This window comes from Anastrepha obliqua, chromosome 1 (assembly GCF_027943255.1).
Source record: "Anastrepha obliqua isolate idAnaObli1 chromosome 1, idAnaObli1_1.0, whole genome shotgun sequence".
NCBI classification, from domain to species: domain Eukaryota; kingdom Metazoa; phylum Arthropoda; class Insecta; order Diptera; family Tephritidae; genus Anastrepha; species Anastrepha obliqua.
In genome coordinates, this window is record NC_072892.1 from 45,226,942 (window position 1) to 45,252,675 (window position 25,734).

The 25,734-nt window shown below is 37.7% G+C and overlaps 1 protein-coding gene across 1 annotated transcript in view; it reads right to left on the reverse strand.

Annotated features, from left to right (window-relative positions):
- Window positions 1–549: 549 nt before the first annotated feature.
- Window positions 550–25,734, reverse strand: part of LOC129251831 (dipeptidase 1) — a 142,353-nt gene continuing 117,168 nt past the window's right edge. The window contains exons 9-11 of the mRNA XM_054890862.1: window positions 16,608–16,683; window positions 13,369–13,507; window positions 550–1,085 (exon numbers count right to left, since the gene is read on the reverse strand). Coding sequence (XP_054746837.1) covers window positions 978–1,085; window positions 13,369–13,507; window positions 16,608–16,683 — 323 coding nt within the window. The 3' untranslated portion in view covers window positions 550–977. The remainder of the gene's footprint in view (window positions 1,086–13,368; window positions 13,508–16,607; window positions 16,684–25,734) is intronic.

Consider the following 25,734-nt stretch of genomic DNA (forward strand, 5'->3'; position numbering starts at 1 on the left):
TTATAATTTTATTTTTATTTAATGTATTATAATTTTATTATTGTTTTATTTTACTTTACATTTTTTAAATTTGTGTTATTTTATTTTTCTTCACTTTATTTCCTTGTATGTATTTCCTTTTTTGTTTTATTTATTTTACTTTGTATTACTTTGTTAAATTATTATTATTATGTTTTTATTTTTTTCCTTATTATTTTATTACATTTTACTTTATTCCTTTTTTTAATTTATTTCACTTCATAATTTTCTTTTATTTCATAATTCTTTTTTTTATTTTTGTTTTGTATTTTTGTTTTACTTTATTGCTTTTTTTTGTTTTATACCAACAATGACAGCATTCACTCACATGAATACTCTAGACTCAAAAAATTTGCAAGAAGACCCGTGCACCGTTACATGTATCGTATTTCCTATAATAGCAAATATGTGTATCTAGTAAGTTATCACCAATCATTTACCGTTAGTAAATCCTAATTAATAGTACCCCTTTGCATTTGTTCCCCATTATTTACATACAAATATTTATTTTATTCTGAATATGTACGCTTTTTAAGTTTAACTTCGTTACATTGATAAAGACTGACTGAAAAAATATTTGGTTTTTTTTCTTTTTTGTTTTTGTTTTGGTTTATACACATACTTACACGTTTAAGATATAACTATTTGCCATTTGCGTTTAGTGCTCACCGTTAAATTTTTGTGTAATATTTTTTTCTTCTTTTTGCTTTCTTCATTAACGTATTAATATTTCGTAGATATTTCTGTTTCTAATTCGTAATTTAACGTTCGTATAATTGGGTTTTGTAAATTTGTGTGCGCTGCGAAAGAAATACATCGAATTTATGAAATTCGTTTGGTTTAATACTCTTATTTCCAATATATTTAGTAGTAGTTATTTATTTGTTTCTTGTTTGGTTGTGGCGAATTTCACTCTCACTTCCTCTCTCTCCTTCTCTCTCTCTATCTTATGAGGGTAATCACGTTCGTGGTCCTTGATAACGGCAGTAGGATCTTCCCATAATATCCTCGGGTGGTATAGTCTGATCGACAGGTGGAACTTTTTTCTGCTCCATGCGATCGCGTACCTTCAGGGAAATAGAAGATAAAAACCGAAACAAGAATATGATTATGACAGACGTTCTATTCGACTGTTTTGTTAAGAAATCGTTCAATGTTTTTTTATTTTATTTAATTTGTAAAACATGTAGTTATACTGGTCTTTTTTTTTAACAGCTTTCTTTTATAATTTCCTAAACTTATTATCATACAAAAGATATTTCCTCCTATGGCCTTAATAGTAGAAGGAAGATTTTATAACATAAGCTGGGTTTCATAATCTCCCTCTTTAAAAAATGTGTGAATAATACCAGCTATGTGCTACAAATAATATTGTAAGTTACACTTTTACCCGGAATTTCTTAAAGAAATAAATAATTTTTATTTCACTTCATCGCAAATTCCCTTTATCACCTGTAAACCGTTCACCTCTAGATGCAATAGCCATTTCTTAATATTTTCGTAAGATATTTTATAACGAATTCTCTAGCACAGCCTTATACGCTGGCTCTAAATTTTGTTTTATAGCTTTGAGGTAAAAAATCTTACGTGGAAGAGTAATTGATCAATGATACGAGTATGTCTTTATGGCGTGCGTCAAGCAGAATCTGATTACATCAGAGATAACTTCCGTCAGTTCGAAGCCGTTTCAAACTCACAACAGTAGAAGTATCAAGAGAAATAAAGAAAAGTAAAAAATAGCAACCAATGAATCAGTGTATTAAATATTCTTAGCACTTAGTTTTAATATTAAAAAGAGGCAAACAAATTTTTTGCCAAATGTATAGTAAGCTCCGCTGTACGAATGTGCCTTCTGTTTTGTCTAAATAGTGGTTAAAATCAGCAGCGCACTAAAATTTGTAAGTCTCAGTAAACCAAATTCAAACTAATGAGCCGCCAGTAACTTTCCGCCACTGTTGCATCTCTGTGGTAAAGAACAGTGCAAGAAAACCGTCAGTGGCTTCTAAGCGTTAAAGAACTTTAGATTCAACAGCATCAACGAATTTCACGTCTGAAACAATTGCAACACTACCAAATTGTTACTCTATAAACGATCTGCCCGGAACGAATTTAAAGAGCTCAAAATTTGTTTGTCAATTTTTATAGCTAGGCAATATTTGATCATTTTCAGCTGGCTGGCATTCTTTTCTTCATTTTATATTTAATCCTTAAGTAAATGTCATTGTTACAAGGAGGAGATCTCAGACAATCCTGGATACAATTCTATACTTCATAGCCTACTATATAACATACGTGTAGTACGTGTATAGGTATATGTATACTTCTTCATTGCTCCATCAGCCAGGCTGCTATTAAATCACTGCATTGAAAAAGCTTCGTGGGCACTATGTTCCCCGGACTGTGCCACTGACGATAGGGCACCAGGCTACACTCAGTAAACTCTGCCCATTACGCGGGCATTCCTCCATCTTCAAGAAAAGTCCACTTATATCGGTTTTCATTGAACAGGCAAATAGCCTACATTCTGGATGAAAATATAGATTCGTCTCAGTGAAAATAAATTTTAATCGCTAATCTATCTGGATGTTTCCTCCATTCGTGCTGTAGTGGATACTATGACTGAACACTGTCTTTTGGGGATGCACGGCAAGTGAGTGGGCCTCCGCACAAACGAACTTTATCGCAGCTGTAAAGATGAGCAGTAAGTGGGGAGTGTTCTACATAGACCCGTTGTGGAAAATTTCCGACATCATCATCTCAGAAATTATTTCTTTTAATACCTAGCAGACTTGGGACTAATAGGCATTCGAATTTCAGGCGTTTCTTAAAATGAACTCATTATTTGGATGGGAATTTAAGGGGGGAGCCTAGTTTATAAGGTCAAAAAAATCAATTTTTTTTTCGTTTTAAGCGATTCCTAATATATTTCAGAATATTCACACAAAGTTACAGAGCCTTATTCTCAATATTTTCGTAGATACAAAGCCAAAGGCAGGCGAGCGTTAGGTAGTTACGCTGTGACCGGACAGCTATAGTACAAACTTTATCTTCTTTTCTCGACTTTTCATTTTTATGATTTCTTTCAATTGGCGTACATTAATGAAAAAAAACTAATGAACCTTTGAAATGAATCATAGCTTGTTCCCTTCAGTATTAAATTCTCCTCTATTTGAACTACAAAAATAGATAAAAAAAAATTTTCAAGATTTTTATACCAAGTTGAAGTGATTTTTTTTTTATAGAAAGACATTTTTTCTTTAAAACCTCCAAAAAGTTGAAATTTTGGAATTTCTCTCAGTTTTCTTAGTTCATCTAGAATAAATAATCACGATAATTAGAAATCCATTTGAATTCTTTGCTTTAGATAATAATAACGAGCTGTATCTTGTACGCCAGTTGGAAACTCCAGCATTGCAGCACTCTACTAATTTCTATGTTGAACATTTTTTTCAACTTATTTTAACCAGTACAAAAATGTTTTATACTTTTTAAATGTTCATTAAAAGATAGAAAAAACTTTGCAGTGCTAAATTAATTTTTTCCTTAAAAAAAATCGCAAAGAGATGCAATTTTTAGACCTCATAAACCAGGCTCCCCCTTAAAGGCATGAAATACCATCCCACTCGCGTGACATGACACTGACCTATTTGGCTTCAGTTTGACTCTCTGCACTCCGGGGAGAATGGCAGGCACCGTAACTCAACAAAGATCTCAAACTATTTGCTTTCAGAAACCAAGTCTGTAAGTAAATGAAGACAAAAAATAATAAAATAGTTGGTAACTCAGAGCAGCTCGATTAAGGCGTCAAATTTCTCTCCCACATTTCTTTTTCATGCCCATTTTCTTATCTAACTAAATTATTGCCTCTAGAGATTTGAAAACTTAAGTGCACTCTTCGCAATTCCATTGATTGTGGGAGTTTAATAAGCCGTGGGCCCTAATAATCTTTGTCATATTGTTTGAATAGATTCAAATGCTCCGGCACTAAAAGTATTAAATTCTGCTCCTGCTGGCGGTAGCACAGAAAGAGGAAGGCTTTCTCTGCCTAGGAAAGATGAAGTGGAAGAAAGAGGATTTGACTTCACTTATTGTGTTCGGTCAGCACGAGGAAGAAACGACTAGGGCGCTTTGTTAAACTCAACCAAAGTCGCCTAATCTTTTATTGCTCTAATCAAGAAAAAGAATTTTTAGCGCTGCTTGCTATCTCTGCATCAAACATAGGTACAAAGTTTTCTGCATCAAGTACGGTAATAAACATTAAAGAGATGTCAAACGAGTGTGCCGATAATGCTGCTGCAAAGAATGTTTTATGTTGTGCAGGTAATCCAGTAACTATGTATTCAGGCATATCGTCCAGGCCAAAAGTGAGATAAGATAACAATTCATCTAAGAGGCCCTAGAAAATTAGGTTGTTAGGATGGCTACTAAAAAATCGGCCGGTTCAGTCACTTTTATTAAATTGTATTTCGTAAATAATGAGAATGTTTTACATTTCTAAAAATCGATAATATACCGAAACCAAGCATTCGGTAGGAAAAACCAGATCTATGTTCATATACAATATTTATATAATTGAAGCTTACACCTTTTTAGGGTGCTTGGCCGAGCTCTTCCTTTTATTTGTAGTGTGCAAATTGATGCTATTACTGAAATAGAGGAGCCTACAGCTTTAAGCCGCCTCCGAACACCAAACGATTTTTTGTGAAGAGCTTTTTCTTGGCAGATATACACTCGGAGGTATATCATTGTTTATCGAGGAGCGACTGCTTGAAAAAACTTTTTTCTATCAATTGGTGTTCCGCACTCGGAATTTCGAACCTGTGCATTTTCGCAAGGTATACACACACCAGCTCATTTGGCCAAATCAGAACTGCTGAAATAAAAATATGGTTCAGAACTGGTTATTTCTGAATTACTTCCTTAGTCAAGTTGCGAGTAACAAAATCGGAATTCAGAGTATGTATTTCCGTTCTGTGATGGAAGTAACTTCTATCGCAGCAAGTACTCATAACAGATGTGATTAAGGCTGTAAGTTGTTGTAGTGCGTTCAAACTCAAAAAAAATTCTAATAAAAAAACGTGAGTTAATAAATTTATAAATCAAAGAAATAAAACAAAATAGTTAAAGTAAAATAAGCCTGATCACTTGCATCACTTCCTTATATCTACTGAATATCGAACAAAGAACTTAATCAATTAATCCTGTAATGCGCTACAACATTAAATGAGTCACTGAGTCCACTTGTGTCTCAACAAAATAGGTCAGACTAAAAATAAATGTAAACAGATCCAAGTCCCTCATCTATCTTGACCGAGCTACACCTCAAAGAGCACTGCCTGATGAGAACACATGGGAAGCGTAAGACTTCTGTCGCAGCTACAGAAACTAAAAGTAGGTGAAAGGCATTAAACACTTTCTTTGTCACTATCCTGATCTCATCAGAACACGTCATCGCTGTGTATACTCCTACTTTCTTGAATGTCGCAAACTTAGAGTCTGGCGTGCAAGGTTAAACTCGGCCAAAGTCGAGTAAGAAGTTATCGCGCCAATTAAGAGGAAGAAGAGATTAGAGAGACGAACTGACTTCAACACGTTGAGGGTTAGTGGGGTAAATGTGGTTCCAATCAAGTTGTATTCTAATGGTTAAATTTTAAGGGCCGGTGTTGATTTTGAATAAAATACCATTTTTTTGGAAAATTATTATCATTTCTCTTCCTTATGATAAAACTGGTATGGCTCAGTTACGTATGGAACAAAATATCGGCCAAATAGCCGCTGCGACTTCGGCGGTACACCTCCATTCGATGGTCCAAATTTTCGATGACGCTGAGGCATAATTGAGGCTCTATGCCGTTAATGTGCCAAATTATCTCATATTTTTCAAATAACTTCAAAGAAAGAAGTCCGAAGGTGTCAAATCACATGATCTTGGCGGCCAATATACATCGCCTCGACGTGAGATTACAGGTATTCGGCCATGAAATTTGTTGCCATTATTTCGTAAGCTGTGTGACAAGTGGCACCGTCCTGTTGAAATCACATATCGTCCACATCCATATCTTCCAATTTGGACCATAAAAAGTTCGTTATTATCTCACTCTTGGATTATTATTCGCCCAAATGCGGCAATTCTGCTTATTGACGAGTCCACTGAGGCGAAAATGTGCCTCATCACTGAAGATGATTTTCTTCGAAAATTGGTCATTCACTGTTGCCATTTCCTGCCACCATTCTGACCATTGACGATGCTTGAAATGGTCAAGAGACCTTAGTTATTGAGTCAATTGCACCTTGTAAGCGTGTAAATGCAAGTCTTTATGCATAATGCTCATCAACGACGAGCGTGAGAGGTGCAATTGTTGGGCACGACGACGAGTTGAGGTGGACGGCTCTTCAACCACGCTATCGCGAACAGCAGCAATGTTTTCTGCAGTACGCGCTATACGAGCATGCACTTGTGTTTTCACATCCCCTACAGACCCGTTTTGCTCAAACTTTTGCACAATTTTTCCGATTGTACGCACATTAGGACGATTGAATTGACCGAAAAAATCACGAAGTGCGCGACATGCATTTTGATTTGAACGCCAGTTTTCATAATAAGCCTGAATAACTTTAACGCGTTGCTCGATTGTGTATCTTTTCATGTTTCAAATTTAATTAGCCTGAAATTGAACAATGTCGAATGAAATGCAAAAAAAACTTGACGTTTAGGTGTGGTTCACATTCAACATCGGCCCTTAAAATTTAGCCACCCTTTATTTAGTTCCATGGCAAATTCCTCAGAATTCTATGAAAGCTTTTCAGATGATTTACTTGCTTTAAGATGGAATTTACTTTGCTTTTATTTGCCGCATTTTTAAGAACAAGATTAAGAAAATAAATCTAGCTTATTTATGACGTAAAAAATCATTAAGTTGAGGTTAACTGGAAAATCATTTTTGAGATAAAGTTGAAAACTAACTCTTTCTCAAGTTGAAAAATGTATCTTATTTTTTCATAAAAAAATGCGCTTCTAGTTGAGGATGCAATGTATTCCAGTTGAACGAACTGTCGATAATCAATATTAAAAATTCTAGATCAAACCTACTTAAGTTTTGATACCAAACCTGCATCTTTTTTACTATTCTTATGTCGCACATTGTCGGCGCTATAGTTATCCTTTCTCAATTACACTTACACATGCAACTTCTATTGCCAGATTTGACAAATTTTTTTCACATCATTGATTCTTATCTAATTTGGCAGTATAAAAAACAGGTACTCGTGCCCACCCATTTTGACAAAATGTAAACACGTTTTTTGGTGTATCAGAAATACTGTTATATTGAATGCATATATTTTAAATTTGCTTGAGTATACAGATTGAGTATATATGTATGTATGTATATTATGTTTACATGAATCTATGCTTGTGTGTGCGTACATTGTGCTGCACAAAATTGCTTACTACTAACTAAATATTTTTCTTGTTTTACAGGCAATTAAACAACATTTACATTTACAATATTTATGCAGAGCAGTTGATGCCTAAAAAATAAAAATAAAAATGTTAATTCTTGATTTATCGATTATTGCAAATGTACCTACCAAACTATTTTGCTGCTACTGCCTGCGATGTAGCACAATCACTATTATCTACAAAATAGCTATAAAACTTGTTATTAAGTTTAGTTGATATTGAATTCATTTATAAACTAAAGGGCTATACAAATAATTTTCATAGAAATGAAACTTAAAGACTTATTTAGCGTCGTAAGAGGTGATGTGAGGGTGGGGTAAAAAAAGTTAAGGACTTCAAAAACTAAATGTATTTTCTTCCACAATTTTTTCATATGCAAAACTAATAAAAAATCTGACGCCAATATTTCAAATAAATCTTTCTACGCATCTGAAATTTCGCGCGGTTAATTGAGCAATTTTTGTGCTGAACAAAAGAAGTACTGGAAATCGGTGGCATGTGATACTCAGCTAAGTTAAGGGTACTATGGTTAGTGTTCGATACTCCTCAATAGTGCAGCACTGTTCAAAGTATTTTTAACGTGGTCGGAGGTGAAGGGCTGGATGAAGGTATGATGAGACCCGTGCTGAGAATCTGTAACTACCCAAACAACAGTACTGGGCACAGGTCCAAGCACAAGCAGAAATGCACTAGCCCGGCAGTCAACTGTGATTCAACCCCCAAAAACGATCCCGTAAGCACAGCTTCTGCTAGCTCCAGTACCGAAGAATGGCCGTTTGTGAGAGTGGTAAACTCAGAGAAAGCGAACTACCAGGATCATAGATACGCTGCATGACTCCTAAGGAGAGTGTACGAAACCCAGCCAAAAGAGAGTGAACTCACACAGGAGGTGAAGGAAGCGATTGAAAGAGCGAAAGCAATCATTCCTGGCTTCAACCCAGATTTTAAACCAACACAATCTGCTCCAAAACGACAACGGTCCTTGACAGAAACTAAGCCAAACGTAAAAGGCACAAAACCATTAGCGTGACGCCCAGAAAACCCTTTGCGGAGGTTGCAAAAGACCGCGTTATTATAGGAGTTCTGGATGAAAACCATCCCAAAGGTATGGTCCCCAAGGCCTAATGGAAATGGGTTGAGGCCGAGCTAACGAAAGTGGCACTGAAGATTATACTGGAGAACCCCGGCCCTCCACCTGCGTGCGAGGATTTAGGCTGGCACCAAGGTCAGATAAAAATTATAGCGTGCGACGATAAGAGATCGGTTCAAATGTACAAAGAGGCCATCTCAAAAGTCGGTGAAGTGTACCCGAGTGCCAAGCTGGTGGTCGTGTACAAGAAAGATATTCAGTCCAGGCCGCGAGCAAGGATCTGGTTACCTTCAACAGTCAAAGACCCAGAAGATATAATGAAACTCATTCGGGTCTACAATCCAGACATCCCAAAGCAGGAATGGAAATATGTCAAAACATTAAGCAGTAATAACAGCGCAGAAGAGTCGAAAGAGCAGAAGCGCGCTACTATGCAGGCTCTCCTACGCCTGACCGAAAACTTAATTGAACCTTTACTGAAATGCGATGACACCGAGACAATAGAGTTCCTCACCACTAAGGATACCACAGAGCCCATGAGCGAAACAGAACCAATGAGTGAAGAAGAACATCCCACCGAAGAAAAATACGCCTTTTCAGGCTCAGAAATGGGCTTAGGGAGGATGTACTTCGAACGGGGGAATAAGTATTTCGTACAACAGAGTAAGTATTCCGAAAGGGAACTTTTATTGGAAAATAAGGAAGATCCAGACATAAACGCTAACAGCTGATGCATCTTCTACACCACTGTAAGGAAGCCTGCCTTGCCCTCGCCTGGCAGAAAATCAGCCAGATGTAGTCCTCATCCAGGAACCCTGGGCACGGAATGGCAAAATCTGCGGCTTGAGGACCTCAGGTTATAAGTTATCCAAGACCTATTGTGAAGGTATTAAAAGGGCATGTATAATTGCAGGGCATGTATAATTGCAAAAAGCCAACTTAATATATTTATGATTCAAAATTTCAGTAACACAGATAGTACGACGATTAGTTAGGAAGTGAGCGGAAGCAACATCTGTCTAACCTCTTTTTTACATTACCGGAGAAGGCACAGATCCACAGCGGGCGCCGCAGATAAAACCACTTGTGGCAGACTGCAATGCACACAGTCGTGAAATAGTTCTAGGAGGTGACGCCAATACCCACCATACCATATGAGGGAGCTCGGATAACAATGAACGTGGTAAGTCTTTCTTTAATTAGAAGAGAGGAAACAGTAAAACATCTTTTATGGGAGTGTGAAAGCTTAGTTAAAAGGAGGTTCCGCACTCTTGACACGGCAGTTTTAACTAACTAAGGGACATAGCGCATCTAATACTAACGAAGCTTTGCTCGTTTATTAAAGCTACCGGATGGTTTGAAAAGGAACAAATAGGGTAAGGATAAGTTCCAGTGGTAGCACAATGGGCCTATGGAAGGTCTAAGTGTGCCATTGCGACAGTCACCCCACCTACCTACCTACCTAAGATCGGGCAACCTGGGTGGCCTGAATAAGTCGCCGAAACCTTTTATCAGTTTGTTAGGGAAGAAATTACGCAGTATCGCTCTGGTTGGTAGGCCGTGTGCGGCCTACTGCCACCTTGCTGGAATCTTTGTATGTACTGAACGAAGAGTGTTCTCTCATTATTTTCAGAAAATGTTCGTTCAGCAAACGCCGATAAAAGGCACCATCCACAGAAAATGCTGGGCCTCGAAGGTTTAACAAAAATATTCTTCCACTGCAATATATTATATATACATATATGGCGCATACTCTCTTTTTGGGTATTTGACCGTGCTAGGGGGAGGCCCTTATTTGTGGTATACGTCTTGATATTGTTCCACAAATGGAGGGACCTACAGTTTTAGGCCGACTCCGAACAGCAGATGGTTTTTTTATGAAGAGATTTTCGTGGCAGAAAAACAGTCGGAAGTTTGCCATTGCATGCCTAGAGCGAACGCTATTAAAAAAGTTCTTTCTTTATCATTTTGATATTTCAAACACTGAGATTCGAACCTGGTACAACCACTTCTGAATCGCTGCAACTTGTCTCACAGAAACTTTTACCACCCAAATTTTAATCATTAAACTTAACCGCTTGTACGATTTATATTTTAAAGGAGTGAAGTATAAAATCCTTCTTCAATATTTAATGAACAATAGTGTTGGAAGTCTCAAACCAGCCGCTCTCTGGCCGACGCGGATTATCGTGCATACTTGTAGCAACGAGTGCAACATTTTTGTTTGTTCTCTATATCAGAGTTGGCCCAGCTATTTGTCCCTGAACTTTTGCACGGAACCTTCCCACCCATGAACTAGTCGAATCGTCACTTGGGGCATCACGTGAATGTCGAATATTGCAACGTGAAGAAAATCTACTACTAACAGTTAAACACGAAATACGCTTCGATTGCAAGCGCACGTTGTTCACACGTCCGAAAAACGAAGCTAACGTGGGGTCCTTTCCGATCAGTGGTTAGGTAGAAACTTTAAACTTAAAACCTAATTCTGCCACCGGATACCCTGTATATGCCATTAATGACTGTTTTTACTGCATTTATGGCATATAATATATGTGTACAGTAGGCCGGGTCGATTTGAGGGGAGGCAAAAAACTCGCCCATTGCTCTGTGAAAATCATATTCTAGGGATCAAAATAAGAAACTTTGCCAAAGGAACCATACCTCTAAAACGAATTCTGATCTCCCCCAATTTGGGTCGTACTTTTTAGTTTCTTTTCTATAACTCACTTAAATTAATTTTTTCTTTTACATATGTTCTGACTAAATAAATTTCTTAAGAGAAAAAATAGATATTATTATTATAAATAAATAATAAATATTATTATATTGTAAATAAATAAAAATAAAGAAAAAACATAGCCATTTAGCTGATTTTTTCATGTAAAGGCCAAAAATGGTGATATTTTGAAATTGGGGGACATCAGAATTCGTTTAGAGGTATGGTTCCTTCGGCAAAGTTTCTTATTTTGATCCCTAGAATACGATTTTCACAGAGCAATGAGCGATTTTTAAATCGACGCGCCCTAGTGTACAGGTATGTATGTTAGGGCGTGTCAATTTGTATGGAATTATTTTCTTCTCATTTTTGTTTCTAGTAGATTTGGATTCTACATAAAGTTATAAGAAAATGGTCTTTTTCTAGCATAGCTCTAAAGTCTATTTCGATCCTATCAAATTTTTTTTATTATTGCTTGCAAATTTCAGGACCTCAAAATAGTGATTAAATATCCATTTGTTTGGTAAAACTAAAATCGGTTACGGTAACTGGCGTACTAGCGTGCTAAGTCACGTAATCACCGGTTTAGAACTAAGTTAGTCTATAGCCTGTACTTTACCCCCCTATAAATCTACTCACAACTACTGCATCTTTAAAGTAATTTTTATTTATTTCTTTTTTTTTATTTTTAACTAATACATAAATCTACTAGTAGCAGAAATATGTCTCCTCTTTTTGTTTTTATTAGTACTGTTTGTGCGTATATATGTCAATGTGTAGTACACAAATAAGAATGACATCTTCATGAGTTTACATATACATATGCATACATATGTATGTACGTACACAAGTATATATACTTTTACACATTTTTCCTCCGCTGAAATACTCATAGACCTCACTCAAGCTAATAGATTCATATTTAATAGCAGTTGTTCAAAGTCTGAGAGGCGAGTACGCATAACTAACCTCGAAGTGCCTATAGCTTTACTCTAAGTTTGTTAGTTGGTTCTATAGCCACTTTAAAATTTCTGCTATTTATTTTTCCCCTTCTCATTTGCTGTTTGTTTTCAACAAATCTTAGTTAAAGATGTGTATTAAATAAGTGTGTATTCTTGTTTGTGGCCCCAAGATATATGTAAGTTGGTTTGTGCATGTGTGTGTGTGTGTGCGAAAAAGGGTCAGATTTGCTTCCCTAAGCCCTATCAACTCGAACATACCTGGGCCAATTTAATGGCCGCTGCGTGCATACTAGTACCAGCGCTCGTCATTGCCATTTGTCAGTTCCTTCTTCTACTCTACATACACACTCAAGTTTTTCCCTCCTACAAATTGTAATTGATGAGTAAAAAACTTGGCAAAAAATCTAATAAAAAAAACAACATAAACAAAACATTTTATCTCAGCTTTCAACTCGTTTCGCTACGCTTTATGTTTTTATTCCACTCTACATTTCTTCCTGTTTGCATACTTGATATATTTCAAACAACAACAACAACAAAACAACACCAACTGTGGAAAAAACATTGCAAGGTAAAAGTGCCATTTACTGGGTGAAAAGGAAATATGCTGCACAGAATAAAAATCTTCCATTTTCAAGCGGATTAAATGACTTCTTGCTTGCTTCTTCGTCAACCAATTATTCAACTTCCCTTTACTCAGCTGCATTTTACTTTTAGCTTATATTTTTTTAGGATTTTTCTTTTGCTACATTTTCTTCAATAACTTCTACTGCACTACTCATTTTAATTTTTTGATTGTATTGCACAATTAACGAAGCACACACAATTACATACTTATAACCATATTGATTGGATTACTCTTAAATATCAGCCGTAATTATTTGTGAGACTTTATTTCTATTGATTATTTAATTTATAAGACTTGTATAGTCTCTGGCTTTTGCTCTACTCTTGATTAATGAATCTTTACTTGACTTTTTGTTTCTTTCATTCCTTCTTTCGATTGAAGATTGATGGAGCGAGCACATTTTAATTAATTAGCCGTTTGATTGCATGGCACGGGTGCCGGCACCGGTGGACTTATTTCAGTTTTTGCATCCTTCATCTGTTTACTTACCGCTTCGACTTCTTTGAATACGCGTATTAAATTTTTCCCCGCCACTTTCGCTATATCCGCCTCAGACCATTTATCAGACTCAAGTAATGCTGCAAAGAGGTGTGGATATTTGGAAACGTCTTCGAGTCCTTTGGGTACGCTAAATTAAGAACAAGTGTGAAATACATTAATTATGTATGTGTATAAAAGACAAATTAAATAAAATTTAGTTTAATTTATTGTACTGAGCGTTGCTTTCGGGTATATTCCTGCCATGAAAAAGCGCCTCATAAAAAACCATTCACCGTAAGAAGTCGGCTTAAAACTCTAGGTTCCTCCATTCGTGAAAGAACCTCAAGACGCACAAATAGGAAGAGGAGCTCGGTCAAATACCTAACAGAAGTGTATGCGCCAATTATTTATTTATTTTTTAACATTTATTATACGAGCGTACAAATGCTTTTGTGCGCCAATGATATTGACAACATCGCCCTTAGCAACCGAGATGTTAATTCGGTCATTTCTAAGCTGGATAAAAAAGCAAAGCAAATAGGTTTGGTAGTGAAAAAGGACAAGACGTAATACCTCCTGCCCTCAGACAAACAGTCGGCGCACTCGCGGATCGGTACCCACGCCATTGTTGACCGGTATGATTTTGAAGTAGTAAGAGACTTCGTTTATCTAGGAACCAATATTAACACCCATAATAATGTCAGCCTTGAAATCCAACGGAGAATCTCTTTCGCCAAGAAGTGCTACTTTGAAATAAGTAGGCAACTGAGTAGTAAATTCCTCTCTCGACGTGCAAAGCTACTTCCCATTACTAAACTAACAATTTATAGGTATCTCATCATGCCCCATTATCGCACAGAATCTTGTGCACTGACAACAACCGAAGAGGCGTCCCTTGAAGGGTTTGAGAGAAGATGTTTGGAACTTTGCACGTAGACTATGGCGAATTTCATAGGCGATATAACAATGAACTGTATGAGCTTTACGGTGACATAGACATAGTGCGCCGAATAAAGATCCAGCAGCTCGGTTGGTTAGAACCTGTGCTCTGAATGGAAACAGACGCTTCAGCTCCGAAGGTATTCGATGCGGTACCAGCTTACGTTAGCAGAGGAAAAGAAAAAACTCGTTTGTATTGGAAAAATCGGGTAGAGAAAGACTCGGCTCCACTTGGTGTGTAAAACTGGCACTTGTTAGCACGAGAAGAGAACGACTGGCACGCTTTGCTAAACTCGACCAAACTAAATTACGCCCTTATCACTTCAATCAAGAAGAAGAGGAAGTGTACCTATCGATGGTTTAAAAAATTTTGAAAATCATGAAATTTTTTTTTTCACCCTGCCCGCATTCACAAACTTCCCTTGTAATACTAGAAATCTGAGAAATGCAAGTGGTTAACTTAAACCGCTATACATCGAGAACTTTACCAAGCTGGGGCTAATCTGAGTTTAGATACGGCTTCAGTGTATCAAAAACTTTCAAAAAAATGTAGTCTGGTATTACTCGGTATAAAACAAACCAAAAATCTTCGGAACCTTAGACGCGTTTTTCGCCTATATTCGGTCAAAGAAAGTATTCCCCCTGTATTGCTTGTATTGAGGAGGACGAGCTTTACCAAAAAAGCAACATAAAAATTATATATATTATGTATACTGCCATTGCGGCTATGTGACAGACAACGGAACTACGTAAACTTCTTCGCAGATTTTCTTAAACCCAATTTTATTATCTTCTCAGAATCTATGAGGAATGGATAGAGATATCGATAAAAATATGTGGCAAGGTATTATTTCTTACTACTAAGCAAAAAATTGTACTGGGTGTATTTTCTTCAGTAAAACAACATATTTCGAACATATAAAACTCGAATCTTCTATAACTCAAACTAAATCGAGTGCCAATAGGTTTTAGAGAGACTGAATTTTAGGCTCGAAATTCTCTACCCCGAATTTCTCTACAACTCGAATAAGAACTTTTGGCACATATTTCTCTAAGCCGAGGGAAAGACCCAAATTATGTACTTGTTCAGTTGTTATTTTTTATGTATTCGGGGAATTACTTATGTATTTTTTTCTTCTTACGCTTCTCCTTTCTGTATTTTTGGAGTGAAACTTCTTAGGCGTCGATGGACGAGCGAGAATGGAGAGTAAAATTTCAAGGTCATGCAACGTTTTGGGCATATTCGTTCCGCGAGAGAGAAAAGCGATATAACGTAGAGGAAAAGGAGAGAGAGAGAGCTTTACCTTATACTATATATCTTAGATACACTTTAGGCCATTTTTCCTGAGTTTTTCCTTGTGGTTGCTAATTTCTAGTGAGAAATATCACTGCCTAGTTTTTGGCGCTTGTTTGTTGGTGCAAACTTGTAGGAAATATATTTTTGGTGCCTCCTTTTTGGCGTTATATTTCCTTGGTCCCTACTGTTTGGGGCGTTTTTATGCGTTTTTTTTGTGCCTACTTTTTGGCGCTTATTTCCGTTTCCTGGCTAGTGCTTGTGCACACTATAAAGTGCTATCCATTCCGGCGTCAGATTTATTGGTATTGCCTTGGGGTAATTTGTGCCATTGATGCGATCCTGGAATCACTGCGTTTGTGCGGGTGATAAGCGCTCGAAGTAGTGCGCGTTGTTGTCACGGTTTGTGTCCGGCGTTTACCTACACCGGTCGACCCTTCTCCGTTTTTTGTAAATTTTGTCTATTTGTATTCTCTGTAAATGTTGTGAATTTATTTAGATATATACTCTTTCTCTCTCTCTCTCTCTCACTCTCTCTCGGGTCTCTCCCTCTTTCTTTGTATGCCTTGAAAGTTTCACTTCTGATAAGTGTACTACGCCATCCGCATTTTTTTTTCTATCTTGAACTAAAGGTTGTAAATTTATTTACTTTTAATTTAATATTTTACGTGTTCCGATATGACCTATTTGATATCTCAAAAACTGTATGAAGCGACCGGTTGTGCATAAGAATTACAAGGTGCTGCAAAATTAATCAGCCGATCGGAAGATTTATAATTTTGCAAATGGCGTCATACGTAATTGTATTTGACACTAGGCAACTGCAGTATACAAAGTGCGCAAAGAAGAGTTAAAAGTTAAAACAGAGATTTCTATATCTCTAAATATTTTTTTGTAATATATTTAAAGAAAAGTTATTCAAAAACAAACTTGAATGATTAATTTTGCGCCACCTTGTAGATGGTCTGTTTTTTTCGCTGTAAATTAGGTTTATAGGCTTATATTAATAACTTACAGATTCACCCCGTCGTAACCCGCACCAATGCCAACATGATCTACTCCAGCGACTTCGCGTATGTGATTTATGTGAACTGAGGATTAAAATTTTAAAGAGCGTAGTGAGAAAAAGGTAGAAATATTTAAATTAATTAATAAAAATCTATACACAGAACAATTTTTTATTATCTTAAAAAATTGATATAAAATATACACGTACATTAAGTTAGGTTAGGTCAGAGGTTAGGGGGATATAATACGCGCCAGTGATCCACAAGCCTAAAGTTCGCAGTTCTACAGATCCTATTGAACTCTTTAAGCTGGGTTCACATTTTGGTAAAATTTAGGCAAATACACAGCCACACAGCTGAAGCAAAACTTCCTTGTCCTAAGGCAAACTCAGAACGAAATTGGACAAACGTAATATTTACAGATGAGTCTTCGTTTTAAGCGAATAGTTGCATATATCGGCCCTGGTGTACAGCTGATAATCGACAACTTCAACGAACTATTAAGCATCCAGTTAAGGTTCATGTTTGGGGCAGCTTCTCCGAAAAATAATTCGACCGTTTATTTGTGTTTGCTGCCAATTTGAATGCAGTTTTCATGAATAAAATGTACCAAAAAGCATTATTGCCGTCAGCTGCGAAGATGTTTAGAAGAACTAGCCAACTTTGCGTTTTCAAGAAGACAACGATCTGAAGATCGAAGCAGAAGGTATGTTGAGTGGAAACAGCATAATGGGATTGCAATGTTGGATTGACCTTCACAGTCGTCTGATGCCAATCCTATTAAAAATGTTTGGGCAAGATTTAAGCAAAAACTCAGGGCAAAACAAATATGGACGGTCAAACTGCTACCACGAGAAATTCGGCTGATTTGGAGTCATTATCTTTGCAACTTGCGTAGAAATTAACACAAAGTATGACTCGAAGTTGTGAAGTTATTATGGCTAATGGTAGGATAGGTTTTTTTTCTTGTTCATTCCACTTGGGAGCATAGGGCCTCGACAAGACTCAATGTTGCGTTGCCTTACTTAATCTATTTTTGCTTTCTGGCAGGGTAGGAGATAGCCTGCCGCTACCAGTCCTAAGTAGTGGGAGCGCCAACCTGTCGTTGCTTAGGAACAACGTCTTTTAACTGTCTAGAGTGCCATCTGTGTTTCACATTTTTTTGTCAGAAGGATCACACAGATGGTTGAGGACTTCGCTAAATTTTGGTGTGTCTGCGCTATTACCGCCACTGCCCACTTCCCCTTGCTGGCGCCACTGGTACAATGTGTAACTGCGTATTTTTTTTTTTTTTTTTTTTTTTTTTCTTGTTTTAACAGCCACAATGCAAGTAATGCGCTGACTTTTCTTTTGTGCGGGAGTAAGGACTGGAAGGATACGACTTTTGGGACTGAGGAATAAATTCTTTTTTTTTTGTTTTTTTTTTTAAAACTAGGAAAGTAGGTAAGTTTATAAAAGTGCGAGCACCGTGCTTTACGTGGGATTCGAACCCACAACCTTTGGGATTGGAGGCTAGTGCACTTACGCTAAACTACCGAGGCCGCCAGGTAGGTGAAGTAGATAGGTGAAATGGTTGAAGTACCCAACTAGCACTCCCCAAGTAGCTCTAAAGCGGCATTTTGATACCATTAGGGAACCTCTAATGGGCCGATAACTACAGCCATCCAGAGCTGTTGATGTGATGGAGAAGATACATGGGACTTAGGTTAGAGCACTACCCCGAGCTGTCGAAGTAAGGAGCACCCGCTGATCTTAATCGTCTGCCTGCCAAACCCTGACATTTACAGAGGAAGTGCTCAACAGTCTGAAAGATACCCACAGCTTCTGCAGTTGAGGTTAAATGGTAGACCTAGCTTTTAGTTGTGCAATTCCCCTTTAACAACAGTCAGGGGGATGCCGAGGACCGGGTGAATGACCCCTGAAACCAATTCAGTCGATCCTTTCCTGGCAAACTCATCAGCACTTTCTTTTTCTTCTATGTTGCTATGTCCTGGAACCCAAATTAGAGAAATGTTACCTGCACACCCAAAAGATTTAATATAATATTACAGAAAATGAACAGTTTGGATTTGCACCAAGGCGTCGGCAGAGCCTTGATCGCAGCTTGACTATCGAAAAAATGTTAATGTTCCCATAGCTAATGGTAGTGACTATAGATTTTTCTAAATACAGTATTGCGTTTAATAAATATCATAAGCCCATACTGTGCAGTTTGTTGTTCAAATAGTTTCCAAGTTATGGCGTTCACGCTTCTATTCGACAGACTGTATATATTTATGTATATCTTATTAGTTATGCGCAAAGCACTACATTTTTTATGTGGCAGTTCTGCCGTTATGCCATTATGCAATGCTATGCTAAGTATGCATAACCTGCATCTCAAATCTACCGCTGCTGACAGGCAACTGCTTTCATCTAGCGAGATCGATATTGAGAGACCCTGTAAATGAATGAAAATGAACTGAACTCAGGTGACCTTTTTTGGATTTTACTATTTTTACAGTTTGCAAGCGTATCACACACAGTGTAACAAAAACCAGGTTCCTATTAATTTTGGCTAATTTTATATTTACTACAAAAAACTATTAATATTTCCTAAATCACTCAAATAGGAGTTTTTAGTTGTAGTTATTCAAATGCATATCTATGTAGTATAAATTAACTAATTTGAAACAACAAAACCACACAAAATTTATGAACTGTCAGGAACAATTTATGCGACATGTACGCCAATTTGTTGATTATTAAAATTTCACAATAGACAAAATGCATTGTTGTATTTGACATATGTTCATACTTGTACATAGGTATAAATAATTTTATTTAGATTGCATGTTGTGCCCCAACTGGGTGTTGTTTAATTTTGGTTCAATGTCTGTTATTTTTCGTTTTTCGTATTTTTTTTTTTAGGTTTTTGACATTCCACAGTTTCCTATAACCATTCGCAATAATGTCAACGTGTATGTATGTCTGTTGTTTGTGTGAGGGCAACTGCTGCCTCTGCATATCAGCAGTTGCATCGATTTTCCATTTTACTGAATATTAATATGATATTGAGTTTGATATTTTATAGCTGTTGCATATCGCAAGCAACATTTGTGGGTGTGTGTGTGGGTGTACAGTTACTGTGCACTGAGTTATGACCAACTGAGAAATAAGTAGACAATTTTTTAACTTAAATTATTACACTGTCTGACACCATATATAAAGGGTCCGCCACATAACTTTACGGAATTAAAAATGCTATAAAAAAGAAACTACTCAATATTTTTCCAAACGTTTTTTTTTTATTTTGAAGTACAATCCTTCCGGTTAATGGTGGAACACAACTTCATTCATATGGCTGCCTCGGCTAGCCATGCACCATCCCATACGAAAAATTCGTCTCAATGATGTCTCCGAAATGTCCAATTGTTGAAAACGACGCTGAACTGATGTTCCTGGTGATTCACGAACACTCTCGGCCACAGCAGCAATATTTTCGGGTGTACGCACGGTTTTTGGTCGGTCACGCGTTGATTTGTCAATAAGCAACCCAGTTTCTCTTACTTTTTTCGCAAAGTAACGCACATACGCTTCATTCGGTGATTTTCTTCTTCCCATTGCCATGATTTTCAAAGTAATGTCGCAATATTTCCCAGCGTTCTTTGAGCGTATACACAACCGTTTTCGTTCAGCGGAAGAATAAAACTAATTTTCTGTCAAATCAGATGACAGCTAAGTGTTACCATTCTTCAAATAATACCTAGTTCAAATCCGTAACGATAGATGGCGGGCCCTATACTAGTCAGCTGCAATATACAAACCGACAAGGAATGTAACAAGGCACGTAAGCGTCAAAATAAAGGCATCATTCATTCAAAACAATTGTTTTAGTAAACAGTTATGCAAAAACAAAACTGGATGATTAATTTTGCGCATTACCCCATATTTGTTATATGATAATTCCCCATAGAAAGATAGTAAAGTGTAAAACAAAAGTTTATAAATTTGATATATTTTCTATTCTGAGAAAATTCTCCAATCTCCAGCCTCATTGGGACTTATTTTTGCTTTAGGATTAAGTCTCCCTTTGTAAACAGAAAAAGTTCCAAAAACGTTTGTTTCAACGTCTCGCGTATCACGGGAGAGTACTTTGGGTTCACTATTTTTCATTTTATTTATAAACGACATTGAAACTTGCTTCTCGTCTGCTAAGTTTCTATTAAGCGGACCCGGTGGTCTAAAAATTTCAAAAAATCGATGTTCTTGTTTTTTCGATATTTCGAAAGTATAGCATCTTAAGAATATATTGTGAAATTTTCATGCGGAAGTTTCCAATATTATAGCTTCTACAGCTCATTAACCAGGTAGAGAGCGGTCCCCGCGTTTCTGTACCTCAAACGTTAAATTAATTTATCTCGAAACGACTTTTTGCTGCCTGGTGTAGTCAAAAAAAAAAAAACAAAAACAAAAAAAAAGCTATTCAACCGAATCGTCTGAAATTTCAATATGTTGTTCACAGCATCAATGGCTATCGCCCGTACCAGAATCATATTATTATTTGAATTATTTCGTTTTTGTTTGATAAAAGAAATGAAAAACCCCGATTTTTAGAGTGTCAAACCCGCGCCATTTTTTCAATTTTTTTTTTATTCTAGTAGTGGGGCATAGCTACAGTCATGCTGATTAATAATTCGTATGGTTTTTAGGTTTCAGATAAATAGAAGAGCCAAAGTGGACAACACCCTCAATTTTCGAGCTCTGGGCCACCGGGACCCCTTCATACTCTTGGTATGAATCAAATAGAACGTTCCTTAGTATTAAGAAATTGAAACTTTCTCCTCAGCAGTCTTGCTCCCGCTGCGCTGAGATTCAGACATCTGGGCTCTGACATTTTTGCAAATATAAAGTGTGATTTTTCAAGAGCTATAAGAAAAATTCAGAAAAATTCATGAAATTTTTATTTAAATCGATAGTACAGTCCATATAATTTAATGCTTGAAGATTATTTCATTCAAATGTTGACCGCGATTGCGCTTCAAATTGTCCATCCGCTTAGTCCAATTTTGGCATACTCTTTCCAATGTTTCGGCCGGTATCTCACATATAAATGCTTTAATGTTGTCTTCCAATGAGTTAATTGAAGCAGGCTTGTCTGAATAGACTTGAGCTTTAACATAGCCCCACAAAAAATAATCTAAAGGCGTTATATCGAGGTCCCGAACGTGAAATAAAATATTCACCGCACTCGGCTCTCCACAAGTCCATTGTTACGCGTGCTGTGTGGCATGTGACACCGTCTTGCTGAAACCACATGTCATACAAGTCAAGCTCTTGCATTTTGGGCAAAAAAAAGTTGGATATCATTTCACGGTAGCGTTCACCATTCACAGTTACGTTACGATTCGCAGCATCTTTGAAGAAGTACGGTCCAATGATACCTCCAGCCCATAAATTGCTCCAAACTGTGACCTTTTCTGGATACTTTTGGTAGCTCTTGCAATTCTTCTGGCTGATCTTCACTCCAAAATCGACAATAGCCGCTTCAGTTAGTCAATGAAACTGACCATAAAATGGAAGAAGCGCGCGATAAACTTTCTTAACAGGACACGCATTTTTATAATAAAATTCAATGATTTGCAACCGTTGTTCGGTTGTAAGGCGATTCATGGTTAAATTATAGACCAAACTGAAGATGTGTGACAGTGAAACAAAACACGAAACGTGCGTCAGCTGCTTAAACCAACTGTTTAAAAAGATAATAGCTAAAAAATCACCCTTTATATGTATTCACAAATATAAAATACTCACAAAAAAAAAAATAATTTTTCAATTATCTTGCTTACTCATCTTCTTCCAAAAAACAAATTCTAGTCATCAGCGTAGTAGCAGATATCCTATATGCACTTACATGCTTTGTTTACATATTTAACTCAGCTGAGTACTCGCCTCTTCAAACTAACAAATACAAATCTCAATGTAATTCTCTCTCCAAGAGAGGTTTCAATGTATATGGCGTTCACGGATGATATGGCCTTTGGTGACGGTCAACATTGTTTGACAAGAACTTTATATGTGTGCGTGTCGGCTGATTGACGCTAATATCAAAAATTTTTGATTTTCATCATTCAAAAGCCGACAACAAGTATGTGTGACACGACGACACCCGACTGCACTAACACACACAAAGCTCAGTCAAGCATGCTTGAACGTCACCCGAGGCCAATAGATTTAAAAGGTTTGCTCATTAAATATGGAGAAACCGAATTATGAGGGGAACTTGTGGCAGCCGAAGTTGGGAAGTCACTTGGGAAATTCGGCAGCCGAATTCTGCACGATCATTTCACATGTATTCACACACTCGTCCAAACAGTCGTTTTTCAGACGGCGAAGTGTTCTAGTTGGCAACGTCGTTTTTGTCGTTTTTCAGACGGCAACGAAGTGTTATTGGTTAATTTTTTCGTATATCAACAACACAATCTCAGTTTTTTGTAAACACATCCCATGATTGGCGCTTACATTTCATTACCTTGATTGGAGCTTACATCTATTGTTGGGAGTTATTATATTTTCCGATGCAAGAAAATAAAAAATTTGCATCGACTTTAAGTCAATATATGCATGCACATTAGGCCGGGTTGATTTGTGGGGAGGTAAAAAAATCGCCCATTGCTCTGTGAAAATCATATTCTAGGGATCAAAATAAGAAACTTTGCCGAAGGAACCATACCTCTAAAATGAATTCTGATGTACTGTACTTAATGTACTGTACTTAAATGCGTATAGATTAACCCTAGCTTGTAAGATGTAAAGCGGAGGTTTTTCATAGTAGTTTTTTCCTTCGAAAAAAGAAAAAATCGTTTAAAAAACCGAAACCTGTGATAAATATATAAATATAATGATGTAGAATTAAGATTTATATCATATTATGTAAATTGTGCGATAGCATAAATATTGTAACGTTTTTCTACTTATAATAGCTAAGAAATCACCCGTTAATATATTTAGATATCAAACACTTGGTGAATTTCAGCAGTTGCTTAAAGTGATTAACCCAATTGTAATTAGCCACCATTTACGAGCAAATCCTTCTCTAATCCAGAGCCCTATCTTCCCTTTTCCACTCTGTTGTGGTGGGGTGTAGGGCAGATCGCCTTCGTGTGGTGCACCCTGGGTAGCACTAAATGATCTGCGGTCTTAACTGCCTTTTAAAAGCCTGAACGGTAACGACCCCTTGCATTCTTCTTTGGAATAATCTCACTTTTACATTTTGTACATTCTCATCCCTGAGCTGGTGATTGCGGTATTCTGCTTCCTGAGTATCTTGGGTTGGCGATGTAGGTGCGGTTGAGATGACTCCCGTCCGGTCTAGTTCTGAACGTACGTTGTCATGTGTCAACCCTCGCATGGCCTACCTGCCATGGCACAAACAACCATGGGACCTCTAAGGGACGACTACACTTCATGGGCTTTGGATAGCGGCTTCAAGTGGGGACCATTTTTAAAATAAATATAAATGCAATGCAAACAAAACCATATCAAAAGCTTCAGGTGGTAGTGGGAGATCGGAACCGGGTCCCAAAACAACCAATCTAACAACAGGAGAGGCGAAATCGCCTTCTTGCGAATTCTCCGTGAGGCAGCCCCGAGGGCTGAAATTTCTAGTGGCAGTAAAGTGTCGGAATCGACGAGATCGGAACCGACTTCCAGCATGAATCTGGACATTACAAGTGGGAATCCGCTTACATTAGCTAGCAGACCGCAGGCGGAACCGTCTACAGTTTCTAATTTAGCGATACAGGATGTGGTAGCCAGTACTACTAAGCTGTCGCGCATTAGATTTCCGAGGGCTTCGGGCCTGTCTCTTCGGAGACCCCGTGTTCGACTTAAATGGCAAGTAGAACAAAGTAGACGATCCTTCTCTGACCTTCGTCTGGCTACCACAATCCTGGAGCACTATGCTGACTAAAATGTCTCTCAGCTATCTGAGAAGCATTCTCAGACCTTTGAGTAGGCCATGAAGGTTCTTGGTGAGGCAGAGGAAGGTAGAGGAAAGGGAGTGGATGCGGACGCGCCACAACCGGACTCGGGCGTAGAGAGGCAACGCTCCCAGTAGGAGGATATTTCCCTCGCAAAGAGGCCCAGGATTGGTAGCAATCTGATTAAATCATTTGTCGAAGTTGTTGAACATGCAATCTCCATAACGCTTGGAGTTATGGACAGAGGCAGGAAGGCGAGCCATTTCCAGGGAGGAGTGGAAAGGTGTCGGTCATGAGGGTAGTAAGGGAAAACCCTGGACCTCCTCAATGTATGGAAGGAAGCCAAGCTGAAGGTGGTGGACAAAAAAGATATGTATATTCGTCCGCACACACCTGTCTGGCTCCCTTCTGAACCCTCTGCTTTGGAGAAAATGAAATAAATCCTGCTAATGCAATCCGAAACTTTCTACGCACAATAAGAGGGTGCTTAAGGTGGTGAACACTGAGGGAACCTATCGGCCACTGATTCTGCTAAATGCAGGGTCTCTTGGTCCTCTTCCTGAAACAAACGGGGTCATCACCTATGGTATCGAAAAAGTAGTCCGTAAAGTCTACCAAACCGATGCCAGAGCGGATGCCCCCGCACGTCCGGATATGCCGGAAGAAGAAAGACCCACAGTTCGGGAAGCTCCTGTGGGCATGGAGATAAAATTGGTCTCGTCAGAGGTTGGTGACCTGAATTTTTAAAGGTATATATTAAAGATATATTCCTCGGCATCGAGGAGACTTTTAATAAGGTTCTTCCGGACGCCAACTCTAAATCTCTGGGTAAACAGGGGGTTAGATCAGACTTTACCCGATTTATATACATAATGCTTAGCGACAGAACGGTCATGGGAGAGTGGTGTGGTGAGTAGGGGCACTCAGCAAGGGGTGTTCTTTCACCATTTATCTGGGTTATCTGGGCTGCAAGGTGATTGCCTACGCGGACGACACGGCACTAAAAGTTGAATTTGCAACGAGGGATATATATTAAATGTTTCATTAAAAATGGATTCAATGGAACGAAAACCTTATAAATGTTGAGAAACTGTAATGATACTCTAAAACAGCCATCTAGGATGACGAACGTACATTGAAAATTGATTAAACACCAATAAAGTGAAAGTTGATG